Source organism: Oncorhynchus nerka, linkage group LG27 (assembly GCF_034236695.1).
Source record: "Oncorhynchus nerka isolate Pitt River linkage group LG27, Oner_Uvic_2.0, whole genome shotgun sequence".
Lineage (NCBI taxonomy): Eukaryota > Metazoa > Chordata > Actinopteri > Salmoniformes > Salmonidae > Oncorhynchus > Oncorhynchus nerka.
In genome coordinates, this window is record NC_088422.1 from 90,221,104 (window position 1) to 90,237,785 (window position 16,682).

The 16,682-nt window shown below is 43.3% G+C and overlaps 1 protein-coding gene across 2 annotated transcripts in view; it reads right to left on the bottom strand.

The window, feature by feature from the left end:
• Positions 1–16,278, bottom strand: part of wt1b (WT1 transcription factor b) — a 21,416-nt gene extending 5,138 nt beyond the window's left edge. The window contains exons 1-3 of one of the 2 annotated variants that reach the window (XM_065012279.1): positions 15,416–16,278; positions 9,418–9,540; positions 8,586–8,685 (exon numbers count right to left, since the gene is read on the bottom strand). In XM_065012279.1, the coding sequence (XP_064868351.1) occupies positions 8,586–8,685; positions 9,418–9,540; positions 15,416–15,845 (653 nt within the window). In that variant the 5' untranslated portion in view covers positions 15,846–16,278. The remainder of the gene's footprint in view (positions 1–8,585; positions 8,686–9,417; positions 9,541–15,415) is intronic. The other variant, XM_065012278.1, reaches the window with a different exon arrangement.
• Positions 16,279–16,682: the final 404 nt, after the last annotated feature.

Consider the following 16,682-nt stretch of genomic DNA (forward strand, 5'->3'; position numbering starts at 1 on the left):
CAGGTTATCACTGACGAAAACACACAGAAAGATTACAGATTATCCCTGAAGAAAACACACACAGAGAAAGATTACAGGTTATCACTGAGGAAAACACACAGACAGAAAGATTACAGGTTACCACTGAGGAAAACACACACAGACAGAAAGATTACACGTTATCACTGAGAAAAACACACACAGACAGAAAGATTACAGGTTATCACTGAGGAAAACACACAAAGACAGAAAGATTACAGGTTATCACTGAAGAAAACACACACAGACAGAATGATTACAGGTTTCCCTGAGGAAAACACACAGAAAGATCACAGGTTATCACTGAGGAAAACACACACAGACAGAAAGACTACAGGTTATCACTGAGGAAAACACACAGATAGAAAGATTGCAGGTTATCACTGGGAAAAACACACACACACACACACACACACACACACACACACACACACACACAGAGAAAGATTACAGGTTATCACTGAGGAAAACACACAGACAGAAAGATTACAGGTTATCACTGAGAAAAACACACACAGACAGGAAGATTACAGGTTATCACTGAGGAAAACACACAGAAAGATTACAGGTTATCACTGACGAAAACACACACAGAAAGATTACAGATTATCCCTGAAGAAAACACACACACAGAAAGATTACAGGTTATCACTGAGGAAAACACACAGACAGAAAGATTACAGGTTACCACTGAGGAAAACACACACAGACAGAAAGATTACACGTTATCACTGAGAAAAACACACACAGACAGAAAGATTACAGGTTATCACTGAGGAAAACACACAAAGACAGAAAGATTACACGTTATCACTGAAGAAAACACACACAGAAAGATTACAGATTATCACTGACGAAAACCCACACAGACAGAATGATTACAGGTTATCACTGAGGAAAACACACCCAGAAAGAAAGATTACAGGTTATCGCTGAGGAAAACACACACAGACAGAAAGACTACAGGTTATCACTGAGGAAAACACACAGATAGAAAGATTGCAGGTTATCACTGGGAAAAACACACACACACACACACACACACACAGAAAGATTACAGGTTATCACTGAGGAAAACACACAGACAGAAAGATTACAGGTTATCACTGAGGAAAACACACACAGACAGAAAGATTACACGTTATCACTGAGAAAAACACACACAGACAGAAAGATTACAGGTTATCACCGAGGAAAACACACAGAAAGATTACAGGTTATCACTGAAGAAAACACACACAGAAAGATTACAGATAATCCCTGAAGAAAACACACACACACAGAAAGATTACAGGTTATCACTGAGGAAAACACACAGACAGAAAGATTACAGGTTACCACTGAGGAAAACACACACAGACAGAAAGATTACACGTTATTACTGAGAAAAACACACACAGACAGAAAGATTACAGGTTATCACTGAGGAAAACACACAAAGACAGAAAGATTACACGTTATCACTGAAGAAAACACACACAGAAAGATCACAGATTATCCCTGAAGAAAACACAAACAGACAGAAAGATTACAGGTTATCACCGAGGGAAACACACAGAAAGATTACAGGTTATCACTGACGAAAACCCACACAGACAGAATGATTACAGGTTATCACTGAGGAAAACACACCCAGAAAGAAAGATTACAGGTTATCGCTGAGGAAAACACACACAGACAGAAAGATTACAGGTTTCCCTGAGGAAAACACACAGAAAGATCACAGGTTATCACTGAGGAAAACACACACAGACAGAAAGATTACAGGTTATCACTGAGGAAAACACACACAGACAGAAAGATGACAGGTTATCACTGAGGAAAACACACAGAAAGATCACAGATTATCACTGAGGAAAACACACACAGACAGAAAGATTGCAGGTTATAACTGAGGAAAACACACACAGACAGAAAGATTACAGGTGATCACTGAGGAAAACCCACACAGACATAAAGATTACAGGTTATGACTATGGAAAACACACACACACAGAAAGATTACAGGTTATCACTGAGGAAAACACACACAGACAGAAAGATTACAGGTGATCACTGAGGGAAACACACAGATAGAAAGATTGCAGGTTATCACTGAGAAACACACACACACACACACAGAAATATTACAGGTTATCACTGAGGAAAACACACACAGAAAGATCACAGGTTATCACTGTAGAAAACACACACAGACAGAAAGATTACAGGTTATCACTGAGGAAAACACACACAGACAGAAAGATGACAGGTTATCACTGAGGAAAACACACAGAAAGATCACATGTTATCACTGAGGAAAACACACACAGACAGAAAGATTACACGTTATCACTGAGGAAAACACACACAGACAGAAAGATTACAAGTTATCACTGAGGAAAACACAGACAGAAATATTGCAGGTTATCACTGAGGAAAACACACACAGACAGAAAGATTACAAGTTATCACTGAGGAAAACACACAGACAGAAAGATTGCAGGTTATAACTGAGGAAAACACACACAGACAGAAAGATTACAGGTTATAACTGAGGAAAACACACACAGACAGAAAGATTACAGGTTATCACTGAGGAAAACACACAGACAGAAAGATTACAGCTCCACATTATTTACTGTATACACCATTGAAGCTAACAAAAGCTTTATCTCGGTTAACGCAGAACTAAAATCTTGCATAATGTGGTTTACTTAGTCTGTCCACGAGACATCAACACAAGCTATACTGATATGATTTGACTGACTGAAATCAGTTGAACAGAGAAGAGACAGAGGGGGTGCGTAATGGCTGGACAATTTGCTTTTACGGTCAGAAAACCCCTCCCTCCATCCCTCCCTCCCTCCCTTGTTTCTGGATAATGAAGACATGACAGTTTGGGAAACCCCACATACTTCCTTCATGAGCACATCCAGTCCTCAAAGAGCTCATTAGAAACCCTGGGCTGTGAAGCCATTAGTCACATTGGCAGATGATTACACTGGCTACAACACACACACACACACACACACACAGAGAGAGAGAGAGAGAGAGAGAGAGAGAGAGAGAGAGAGAGACGATACACACCCACAGGCATTGAGGGTGAGTGTGACCGTGCCTAGTACATGGTGAACCAGTGCATGACATCACTCTGTCCTCACAGTATCATTACTGCAGGAGGCGGAGGAGGAGGTGGAGTTGGAGGAGGATGTGGAGGAGGAGGAGGAGGAGGTGGAGGAGGAGGAGGTGGAGGTGGAGGTGGAGGAGGAGGAGGTGGAGGAGGAGGAGATGGCAGAGGAGGAGGTGGAGGTGGAGGAGGAGGAGGAGAGGCGGAGGTGGAGGTGGAGGAGGAGGAGGAGACAGCAGAAGAGGAGGAGGAGGTGGAGGAGGAGGTGGAGGAAGAGGTGAGGGAGGAGGAAGAGACGGCGGAGGAGGAGGAGGAGGTGGAGGAAGAGGTGGAGGAGGAGGAGGAGGAGGAAGAGGAGGAGGAGGAGGAGGAGGCGGAGGAGGTGGAGGAGGTGGAAGAAGAGGTGGAGGTGGAAGAGGTGGAGGAGGTGGAGGTGGAGGACAGTGTACAATATCCTGTACATCAGTGGAGGCTAGTGAGGGGAGGAAGGCTGATAGTAATGGACATGATGGAATGGAATGAATGTTTCCATTCCAGCCATTGCTATGAGTCGTCCTCCCCTCACCAGCCTCCACTGGTGTACAGAAAACATAAATGACCTGTGTGACATACCAGGGTCAGTTGTACTGTATGAGGCAGCACTGTTGGGAAGCAGGCTGATGATAAGTGTGTGGGTGTGTTAGTGTGGGGGGGTTGATCTGATGGTTCCTAGCTCTGGGATAGGAGACGAAAGTCCTGGCTATAAAGGGAGAAGGGACTCTTCTCTTCCTCTCTTATCAGAACCTGTTCCTGTAGTTTGAGTTCCTTCTGTTCCCCCTCTCCAAAAACAAACTGAGGTCAGCATTTGAAGAATCCTGGCTTAGTTTGCCTGCTGAGCTGTTTTGGGTTAAAGAAATCCCCCCATGTTACAGAAAAACAAATGGACTGACATGTGAGTCCCCTCTCCTCCCCTTCCACCCACCACTTCACCTCTTCCTCTCCTCTCACTCTCCTCCCTCTCCTCTTCCTCTCGTCTCCCTCTCCTCCTCTCCCTCTCCTCTCCCTCTCCACCCCATCCACCCACCACTTCACCTCTCTCCTCCTCTCCCTCTCCTCCTCTCCCTCTCTTCCTCTCCCTCTCCCCTTCCTCTCCTCTCCCTCTCCTCCCCTTCCACCCACCACTTCACCTATCTCCTCCTCTCCCTCTCTCCTCTCCTCTCCTCTCCTCTCCTCTCCTCTCCTCTCCTCTCCTCTCCTCTCCTCTCCTCTCCTCTCCTACACTCCCACATTTTACCTGTTGTTTTTCCTCTCCATTTCCTTCCTCTCACATTCCTTCTATGACTCTGTACAGTTACCCCTGTATATAGCCTCCACATTGACTCTGTACCGGTACCCCCTGTATATAGCCTCCACATTGACTCTGTACCGGTACCCCCTGTATATAGCCTCCACATTGACTCTGTACCGGTACCCCCTGTATATAGCCTCCACATTGACTCTGTACCGGTACCCCCTGTATATAGTCTCCACATTGACTCTGTACAGTTACCCCTGTATATAGCCTCCACATAGCCTCCACATTGACTCTGTACAGTTGACTCTGTACAGTTACCCCCCAATGGTGGAACAAACTCCCTCACGACGCCAGGACAGCGGAGTCAATCATCACCTTCCGGAGACACCTGAAACCCCACCTCTTTAAGGAATACCTAGGATAGGATAAAGTAATCCTTCTCACCCCCCCTTAAAAGATTTAGATGCACTATTGTAAAGTGGCTGTTCCACTGGATGTCATAAGGTGAATGCACCAATTTGTAATAGCCTCGCTCTGGATAAGAAATGCGTCTGCTATAGCCTCCACATTGAATGTAAAAATGTTAAATGTATATAGCCTCCACATTGACTCTGTACCGGTACCCCTGTATATAACCTCCACATTGACTCTGTACCGGTACCCCTGTATATAACCTCCACATTGACTCTGTACCGGTACCCCCTGTATATAGCCTCCACATTGACTCTGTACCGGTACCCCTGTATATAGCCTCCACATTGACTCTGTACAGTTACCCCTGTATATAGCCTCCATATTGACTCTGTACCGGTACCCCTGTATATAGCCTCCACATTGACTCTGTACCGTACCCCTGTATATAACCTCCACATTGACTCTGTACCGGTACCCCCTGTATATAGCCTCCACATTGACTCTGTACAGTTACCCCTGTATATAGCCTCCACATTGACTCTGTACCGGTACCCCCTGTATATAGCCTCCACATTGACTCTGTACCGGTACCCCCTGTATATAGCCTCCACATTGACTCTGTACAGTTACCCCTGTATATAGCCTCCACATTGACTCTGTACCGGTACCCCCTGTATATAGCCTCCACATTGACTCTGTACAGTTACCCCTGTATATAGCCTCCACATTGACTCTGTACCGGTACCCCTGTTTATAGCCTCCACATTGACTCTGTACCGGTACCCCCTGTATATAGCCTCCACATTGACTCTGTACCGGTACCCCCTGTATATAGCCTCCACATTGACTCTGTACCGGTACCCCCTGTATATAGCCTCCACATTGACTCTGTACCGGTACCCCCTGTATATAGCCTCCACATTGACTCTGTACAGTTACCCCTGTATATAGCCTCCATATTGACTCTGTACCGGTACCCCCTGTATATAGCCTCCACATTGACTCTGTACAGTTACCCCTGTATATAGCCTCCACATTGACTCTGTACCGTAACACCCTGTATATAGCCTCCACATTGACTCTGTACAGTTACCCCTATAGCCTCCACATTGACTCTGTACCGGTACCCCCTGTATATAGCCTCCACATTGACTCTGTACAGTTACCCCTGTATATAGCCTCCACATTGACTCTGTACCGGTACCCCCTGTATATAGCCTCCACATTGACTCTGTACCGGTACCCCCTGTATATAGCCTCCACATTGACTCTGTACCGGTACCCCCTGTATATAACCTCCACATTGACTCTGTACCGTACCCCTGTTTATAGCCTCCACATTGACTCTGTACCGGTACCCCCTGTATATAGCCTCCACATTGACTCTGTACCGGTACCCCCTGTATATAGCCTCCACATTGACTCTGTACCGGTACCCCCTGTATATAGCCTCCACATTGACTCTGTACCGGTACCCCCTGTATATAGCCTCCACATTGACTCTGTACCGGTACCCCCTGTTTATAGCCTCCACATTGACTCTGTACCGGTACCCCCTGTATATAGCCTCCACATTGACTCTGTACCGGTACCCCTGTATATAGCCTCCACATTGACTCTGTACCGGTACCCCTGTATATAGCCTCCACATTGACTCTGTACCGGTACCCCCTGTATATAGCCTCCACATTGACTCTGTACCGATACCCCCTGTATATAGCCTCCACATTGACTCTGTACCGGTACCCCCTGTATATAGCCTCCACATTGACTCTGTACCGATACCCCTGTATATAGCCTCCACATTGACTCTGTACCGGTACCCCTGTATATAGCCTCCACATTGACTCTGTACCGGTACCCCCTGTATATAGCCTCCACATTGACTCTGTACCGGTACCCCTGTATATAGCCTCCACATTGACTCTGTACCGTACCCCCTGTATATAGCCTCCACATTGACTCTGTACCGGTACCCCCTGTATATAGCCTCCACATTGACTCTGTACCGATACCCCCTGTATATAGCCTCCACATTGACTCTGTACCGGTACCCCTGTATATAGCCTCCACATTGACTCTGTACCGTACCCCTGTATATAGTCTCCACATTGACTCTGTACCGGTACCCCTGTATATAACCTCCACATTGACTCTGTACCGGTACCCCCTGTATATAGCCTCCACATTGACTCTGTACCGATACCCCCTGTATATAGCCTCCACATTGACTCTGTACCGATACCCCCTGTATATAGCCTCCACATTGACTCTGTACCGATACCCCCTGTATATAGCCTCCACATTGACTGTATAAAGCCCCGCTATTGTTATTTACTGCTGCTAATTTGTTATTAATAATTTAATAATTTGTTATTCTTATCTATTTTTTTAGGTACTTTCTTAAAACTGCATTGTTGGTTAAAACCTCTTACCTCTACCTGGGACGCTTGCGTCCCAACTAGAGCTCTGGAAATGCAAATGCGCTACGCTAAATGCTAATAGTATTAGTTAAAACTCAAAAGTTCATTAAAATACACATGTAGGGTATCAAATTAAAGCTACACTCGTTGTGAATCCAGGCAACAAGTCAGATTTTTAAAATGCTTTTCTGTGACAGCATGAGAAGCTATTATCTGATAGCATGCACCAATACACTACAACAGAAAAGCACAGCAGGGGACGTAAACAAAATAATTAGCATTTCGGCGTTACACAAACCGCACAATAAAATAGAAAACAGTCATTACCTTTCACCATCTTCTTTGTTGGCACTCCTAGATGTCCCATAAACACTATTGGGTCTTTATTTCGATTAAATCGGGCCATATAAAGCCAAGATATCGTTATATGTAGACTGTGTGATAAACGAAAAAAAACAGCGATTTCACAACGTAACGTCATTTTTTAAAATTCAAAAAGTAGACGATAAACTTTCACAAAACACTTCGAAATACGTTTGTAATGCTACTTTAGGTATTAGTAAACGTTAATAAGCGATAAAAATCATCCGTAGGCGATGTAGATATCATTAGCTGTCGTCTTGGAAAAAATTTCAGGAGAGAGCTCTTCCGGAATGATCTGGCGGAGACCGGAGGTAAGCGGTGCCCCTCTTTCGGTTCAACCAAGAATCAAAGATGATTAAATTCACAAGATACTCGACAACATGGGGATGCTGTGGAGTTTAATGCTCGGTCTTATCTAATTCGGCTCACTGTTAACAATTGCGGTAGTGGCGCAAGGATATTTAAAGGGCTTGTTAGGCAGCATTTCACTGTAAGGTCTACTACACCTGTTGTATTCGGCGCATGTGACAAATAACATTTGATTTGATTTGATTTAGCTCTGTGTACAGTCTCAGACGTACACCTCCTTCATACCCTGGTGATCTCACTTCTTTTCTACCCTGGTGATCTCACTTCCTTCCATTGGTCATAAGGTCCTCCTCCCTCTCAAAGACAGACTGACATTTGATGAGCTCATCAAAGGCCATTGAATATATATATATATATATATATATATATATATATATATATATATATATATTATCTCTATAGGACTTCCTGGTTGAAATATAAATACAGTACAATGAGTATCTATCTGTGATCATCACTGGAGTCAGATCCTAAATAACTATGTAGTCAAAATGAACCCTGGTATCCTAGCAACGGTAGCACAAACATGTACAGTGTAATGGTATGAGAGTCAGGAGTATGGATCTCAAGCTAAGGGGATCCAAGGTGATGAGGAGGTTTGTGAACAGAAAGGTACCTGTTATAGTTCCTCAGCAGTAGAGCCTGGCTGGTTGGACAGTTCTCTGAGGGGGGGTGGCAACCAAACATGGGGGGAGGGGCAGGGTACTGCTGGTCACCTGCATAGCATACAGTAAATGAACCAGACAAACAAACCAATGAATTAGTATAAAGACCTGTTGGACAGTAGTTACAGCACGATGAAACCACATGCTCAATATAACACCAGATTGGTCTGTTTACCAGCTAACTATCTCTGCTGCTATATCCACAGGAGTCACAGAGAAAAGATCTGTCATCCCCAAACACAGACACACACACACACACACACACAGACGGACGGACGCACTCCCACACAAACACCAATAAAAACACGTTTCCTCTAAACAATGATCAAAACAGCAGTCCTCCCAGAGTTGGTAAACCAATCCATCTCCTTTTAAAGGACCTTCATAGCTCCTTCTCTGGCTCAGTTATGGATTGGTCCCCTGGTGGCGGTCAACATTCCACCAAGTCTCTCATAAAGCTGTTTCCTTATCATCTCCAGAGCCAGTATATTCATTTGACCAAAATGAAAAGAAAACATACACAGCTTTGAATAAGAGCATAGTGAGAGGTGGTGTTAAAAACAGAGAGGTTGAGGGGAGACAGGGAGAGAGAATGGTTGATAGTCATTTATAGCCCTGCAACCTCTGGGTGGCTTCCTTACTAACCTTGCTGAGACCTCAGAGTCTTCATTGTTTGTGAGGTTAACTTTCACATGCTGCACACACACACACACAAACACTAAAACACACACACACTATCATACACACAGGTGGACAGGAAGTGTTAAGGACAGTGAATGTTACCCATGGTAGTTGGAGGGGACAGGATGTCCTCGTGTTTGAAGGAATGACAGGAGAACTGAGGGGAGTGGTGAGACGGAGTGTGACCATAGCTGGGAGCCCCGTCCAGACCTACTGTCCCATAACCTACAGAGAAAAGACACATTATAAAGACAATACTTTCTCAGTTTCACCATCATGGCAACATTTTGGAGGAAACTGTGAGTCTCCGGGAGCCGGACTGATGTCTGAATCCTCATAGCAACATCACTGTAGTAAGTTTATGACACCACTGAACTCCGTCTCCCTGGAAGGTTTTCATTCACGGTTTCAGTAAAGCTGGAGAGGAAAGTTGGCATCCAGAGAATATGAAGGTCAGTAAATCTAAGGACCAAGTGGTGTGCACTTGCTCATACACACAAACGCACAAGCACACACACTCACACACACACACACGCACACACACACAAACATGCACATAATCACACACACACACTTGCGCATGCACTCACATACACACACGCACACACTCACCCACACATGACATTAGCAGGACAGGAGTCAAGGGGAGTGTTGGACAGTTCCTGAGGAGACTGACTCACCTACACGTCTCTAAATCACTGGAGCCCTTAAAGTCCCACACTGACCCTCAGACCACTTCATCAAAAACTACTTTCCACAGAATCAACAAACTCTCAGTGCTCAGTGGGTCTGAGCCTCACATTACCAATCACACAGGCTAAACCCTATATGAGCCTCACATAACCAATCACACAGGCTAAACCCTATATGAGCCTCACATTACCAATCACACAGGCTAAACCCTATATGAGCCTCACATAACCAATCACACAGGCTAAACCCTATATGAGCCTCACATTACCAATCACACAGACTAAACCCTATATGAGCCTCACATAACCAATCACACAGGCTAAACCCTATATGAGCCTCACATTACCAATCACACAGGCTAAACCCTATATGAGCCTCACATTACCAATCACACAGGCTAACCCCTATGAGCCTCACATGACCAATCACACAGGCTAACCCCTATGAGCCTCACATTACCGATCACACAGGCTAACCCCTATGAGCCTCACATTACCAATCACACAGGCTAAACCCTCTGAGCCTCACATTACCAATCACACAGGCTAAACCCTATGAGCCTCACATTACCGATCACACAGGCTAAACCCTCTGAGCCTCACATTACCGATCACACAGGCTAAACCCTATGAGCCTCACATTACCGATCACACAGGCTAAACCCTATATGACTAATGGAAGTATGAAACAATACTGAAAATAGACTCTATCGTTGTTGACAAAATATCATGTTTATTGCTGTTGTCAAATTTGATAAAGTCTCAATAATAGCACACAGGAAACAGAGAAATGAAATATAAATTCAGATAAATATCAGTTAAACATTCCCCTGACTTATCTTCTGGGGTCAGATCTTGATCACACAGGCTAAACTGTCCTATGAGCCTCTCACAGGGCTCTGTTCTGAGCCCTCACTCCCTACCGATCACACAGGCTCTGTCCTTAACCTCACATGAGTCTCTATCATTGCTATATGGGAACAAGACCCCAAATACTATTGGGACTAATAAATAAAAGAAACCCGTAAGTCAGCGCTTGTCTCATTTCAACATTTGTTTTTAAATGAAAATAATGAACAATATGGGATTTGGAAATTGGAGAGCAATATAGACCCTAGATATTATTTTAGGCTTTGTGTAAATCTTGGAGTAAACATCTTGACCCAATATGTAATTTTGATGTAGAAAAGCCTGTTTCGGAGCGGATCATTGCAATTTGGGCTCAGGATAGGTTTCTCCGTTGGAAGGAAAAGTGCTCTCCAGGTCTGGATAATTGTCACGATAGTCGTAAGAATACTCAGACCAAAGTGCAGCGTGATATGGGTACCACATCTTTTATGATAAGTGAACCGCACAACAAAACAACAAAGAATAACCGAAAAGTGACGTTCTGGAGTGCTGACAGGCAACAACACAAAAACAAGATCCCACAAAACACGGTGGGGAAATGGCTGCCAAATATGATCCCCAATCAGAGACAACGATAAACAACTGCCTCTGATTGGGAACCCTACCAGGCCAACATAGAAATAAACAACCTAGATAGGAACACCCCGACCTAACCGAAATAGAGAATAACAAGGCTCTCTATGGTCAGGGCGTGACAATAATAAAGTAAGGCTAAGGGTTAGTCTGTAAAAAGTGTGTTTGAATGTGAGGTGTTTTTGAGGAAACTACATGAAAACACTCAAACATTATCACACATAGAACACATAACATCAAATGTTACAACATTCCAGAAATCCTAAGAATCAGGCGTGTGTTTTCACGTGTGTGTGTGTGTGTGTGTGTGTGCGTGCGTGCGTGCTTGTGTGTGTGCGTGCATGCATGGATGAACACGCGTGTGTGCGATGCGTGCATTAGTGCGTGCTGTGCGCACGTGTGTTATCAATTTCTATGGCACAGACAGTGACGGTCCAAGGTAATGTCCTTTTCCCACGACCTGTATGGTTACTATACTGTTAGCTTTACTAGTCAACATCTTCACACCTCTTTAAACTACTTTTGAAGGATTCATAGAGCATACATAAAGGCTTCATAGAGCATACATAAAGGCTTCATAGAGCATACATAAAGGCTTCATAAACACTACAGAAATGCTTCACTAATCATCTTTAAGCTTATCTCATGCTCTGTAAATGGTGTATGAACATACATAGTGCGTTTTGTCACATTTGGCAATTCAACCTACAATGGTTTTGTCACCCTTTATACACCTTCTATAGAGTATGACATACACTTATAAAGTATTTGTGTAGTGCTTATGAAGCCTTTATGTATAGTATATAAAGCCTTTATAAGGTCTACTTTGTTTAAGGGGGGACCGAATAAACAGTAACATGACTGTAACTAGACACAGTAAGAAACTGTACAACTAGGAAAATTATACAGGAAAATGTTGTTAATTTAAATCAGGAAACAGGTTCATTTAAATCAGGAAACATTATGATAGGAATGTTTTTATTTGATCATTTGTCATCATACTGCATTAGTATTTTAGTTTGTAAAAAAAACATGATTACATTGTTTTGACTGAGGGGAAACACTGATAATGTAGCTAAACTGGGAAAATATGATTACATTGTTTTGACTGAGGGGAAACACTGATAATGTAGCTAAACTGGGAAAATAAGATTACATTGTTTTGAATGAGGGGAAACACTGATAATGTAGCTAAACTGGTAAGATATGATTACATTGTTTTGAATGAGGGGAAACTGATCATGTAGCTAAACTGGGAAGATATGATTACATTGTTTTGAATGAGGGGAAACTGATAATGTAGCTAAACTGGGAAGATATGATTACATTGTTTTGAATGAGGGGAAACTGATAATGTAGCAAAACTGGGAAAATATGACATCATATGAATTTCTCCTTAATGGACTGAATCCTAATTTGAGATTAGTGTGCATGGTAGGTCTGTCTTTCATATGCACGTCAATACTGTATTTACTCCCTCATCTCAGCTACGGATTCGGCCCATTATGAATTTGAATTTGAGTTGAACAATTAATTAGGGAAAAGTGAACATAAAATTGTATTATGAAATTGGGGGTTCGAGCCCTGGATGCTGATTGGCTGAAAGCCGTGGTATATCAGACCGTATATCCAAAACATACATTTTTATTGTTCTAATTATGTTGGTAACCAGTTTAAAATAGCAATTAGGCATCTCTGGGGTTTGTGATATATGGACAACGTACCACGGCTAAGGGCTGTGTCCTAGCACTCCGCGTTGCGTCGTGCATAAGAACACTCCTGTACCGTGGTATATTGGCCATATACCACACCAACTCGGGCCTAATTGCTTAATTAAACAACATTTTGTATTATAAATAGATTTTGTGATATACAAGTTTATCATGCTTATTATCATAGCTATAATAATGTTGTACCAGCCACCACATCTATGAGGTAGAATATGTGTCCGTCGTTGACAACATTATTTTGTGATAGCGAGGTAGAAATAGATTCCGTTCATTATGTCAGGGATTACTATGATGTAACAATGTTCCTGTTTATGTCATTTAAAAAAAGATATTGTGATTTTTTTACAAACAAAAAAAGTAAATGCAGAATGATGAGAAATTATCAAATTAACATAAATAGCTGATGGTTTGAAATTAGCTGAATAAAAAAGAAGACGGTTTTACAAAATACTGTCCAGAACTACAGCATCAAAACAATATTCATTTGTACGTTTTACAAAATACTGTCCAGAACTACAGCATCAAAACAATATTCATTTATAAGTTTTACAAAATACTGTCCAGAACTACAGCATCAAAACAATATTAATTTATAAGTTTTACAAAATACTGTCCAGAACTACAGCATCAAAACAATATTCATTTATAAGTTTTACAAAATACTGTCCAGAACTACAGCATCAAAACAATATTCATTTATAAGTTTTACAAAATACTGTCCAGAACTACAGCATCAAAACAATATTCATTTATAAGTTTTACAAAATACTGTCCAGAACTACAGCATCAAAACAATATTCATTTATAAGTTTTACAAAATACTGTCCAGAACTACAGCATCAAAACAATATTAATTTATAAGTTTTACAAAATACTGTTCTGAACTACAGCATCAAAACAATATTCATTTGTAAGTTTTACAAAATACTGGGGGGGATAAAGGGGAAATCTGCAGTTGCTACATCCATTTTGGGATTTATAAATGATGTACACATTGATTCTTCAATAATATAATTTATAAATGTCTCATGAGCTTAGTTCAACTGTCCTACCCCATCAGAACCCAACATATAATAATAAATAAAGTAAATGTAAATAAACACTACAGTATATAGCCTCACATCATGGTTAAAACTATCATTTGTATATCATGGCTGGCCAGTTCTTGCATCCATAGCTCTGTCTATGTATTTGAGAGAGGTTACATTTCTCCAGCCCAATCCCTCAGCCTTTAACCAAAACAGGGATGGGGAAAACACGTTGTTATTGTTTCAACCGCTAATTGCCCCTTTAACTTGGATATTACAATCAACAATACATTTATAGCTGTATTTAAATTAGGTCATTTTTTTAAACACTGATTTTTGTATTATTATGTTTCATTATTTTGAAGCACTATGTTCTTTGAGAATAAAAGTGAAAATGTTGAACACAGGCTGAGGGAGACCTCTAGGCCATATTTGTATTTTTTAAACTTTTATTTAACCAGGCAAGTCAGTTAAGAACAAATTCTTATTTTCAATGATGACCTAGGAACAGTGGGTTAACTTCCTGTTCAGGGGCAGAACGACAGATTTGTACCTTGTCAGCTCGGGGGGTTTGAACTTGCAACACTTCCGGTTACTAGTCCAACGCTCTAACCACTAGGCTACCCTGCCGCTCCAGCATTAACTCCGTGAGTCGGGACGGCGATGGGAAAACTGACAGCTCTCTTCCCTGTACAGGGCAGAACGACCCTGTCTAGTACAAAACATCCTGTTCAGACACAACACTGTGGACAAGGCCCAAACATCAACTCTGGACAATTACACCCAATGCAAATAGACACAGTCCAACACATACACACAATGACCCAGGAAGTACGGCATGGCCACATGAGAAATTCACAAACACACACCGTCACTGACATCAGACAGTGTAGGTGCAACGCTGATGGCCTAACAATCAATCAATCAAATGTATTTATAACGCCCTTTTCACATCAGCAATTGTCATAAAGTGCTTATACAGAAACCCAGCTGAAAACCCCAAACAGCAAGCAATGCAGATGTAAAATAACTTTGGCCTTAAGTGGTGAGGAGTAGACAGCTTAGCTTGAGCTGAATTCAAGAGATGCTGCAGAGGATAGAGTGAGCCCAGAGATGGTCAATGAGGTGGCTATAGAGGAGGAGAGAGGGGAGCAGAGAGCAACCTTACCCTGGTTCCTGTGGGTCGGCGGGCTGTCCACGCAGCCTGGGAGGTAGGCTCCGTTAGGAAACACCCTGGACTGGCTTGGAGCTGGCTCACCGAAGGCCCCAACCCGACAGGGGCTTGTCCCAGTGAACTGGCCAGAGAAGTGCAACGTGAAGGCCCCCAGGCCACAGTGAGGGTCCTCCAGAGGGTCTGTGGAGCCCCAGCCAGGCTCCTGCTTGATGAGGGAGTGGTGGGAGGGCAGGGAACCGTAGGGAGAGCCAGGGTGGAGGTCCAGGTAAGGTGCCCACTGAGGGGCACCCCCAACGGGCAGGCCACAGCCCCCGCTGCTCACTGGTAGGGAGGGTACGGAGGGCACCGGGGGTAAGAGAGAGCTCAGGTCTCGCACCTCGGAACCCATGGACCCCATCATCCCATACGGCTCTGTCAGCATCATGGAGGGTGGCAGGAGATGGACCCTGAAAAACACAACCCCCTGAGAGGCAGAGACTTGAACAGACTCCTGAGGCGCAGAGAGGAGGATAGTCGAAAAATCTAACTCTATATGGGTGTGAGAGCCGCCTTAGAAACAGTGAAGAAAAAGATTGAAAAAAATAGTCAAGGCAACTTCTCTTCGATGCGATTTAACCCGGAACTGAACGCAAAGTCAAAAAGTCCACCAACGAACCATCTTTTTCCACTTGGATCCTCTCTGTTTCAGTCCATTTCAGCGATCGTCCAATGGAGTCGTAGAGTGTTCAGGTTGTCAGTTCAGTGGACAGGCCAGAGAGTGTAGTATCACAGCCGTGTGGATGCTGTGCTGTGTGGGAGTGTGTGTAGTAGTAACAGTGCCTTGTCTATGAGTGTGATGTCTGGTTTTCCTTACACTGCTGAAGGCTCTACTGCCTTACTCACAGGCCAGGGGGAGGAGCAAGGACCGAAAGGCAGAAAGGATGACTCCTTCACTTTATCCACTACAGGCATACCATAGAGATAGATAGAGGACTCTATTGCCCAAAAGCTCATTTTAACATGGGCAGCACTATGGAGGACTTTCACCATTTTGAAGTTGTCAACTGGTTGGGACTTCCTATGGGTTAAGGAAGGTCGCCAGGAGGGATCAGCCAATTCATTTTATTTGTGAGCAAACATTCCATAACTGCAGGGGGCAAATCTTTGACCAGATAGGGGGTGGCAGGTAGCCTAGCAGTTAAGAGCATTGAGCCAGTAACCAGAAGGTCACTGGTTCAAATCCCTGAGCCGACTAGGTGAAAAATCTGTCGATATGCCCTTG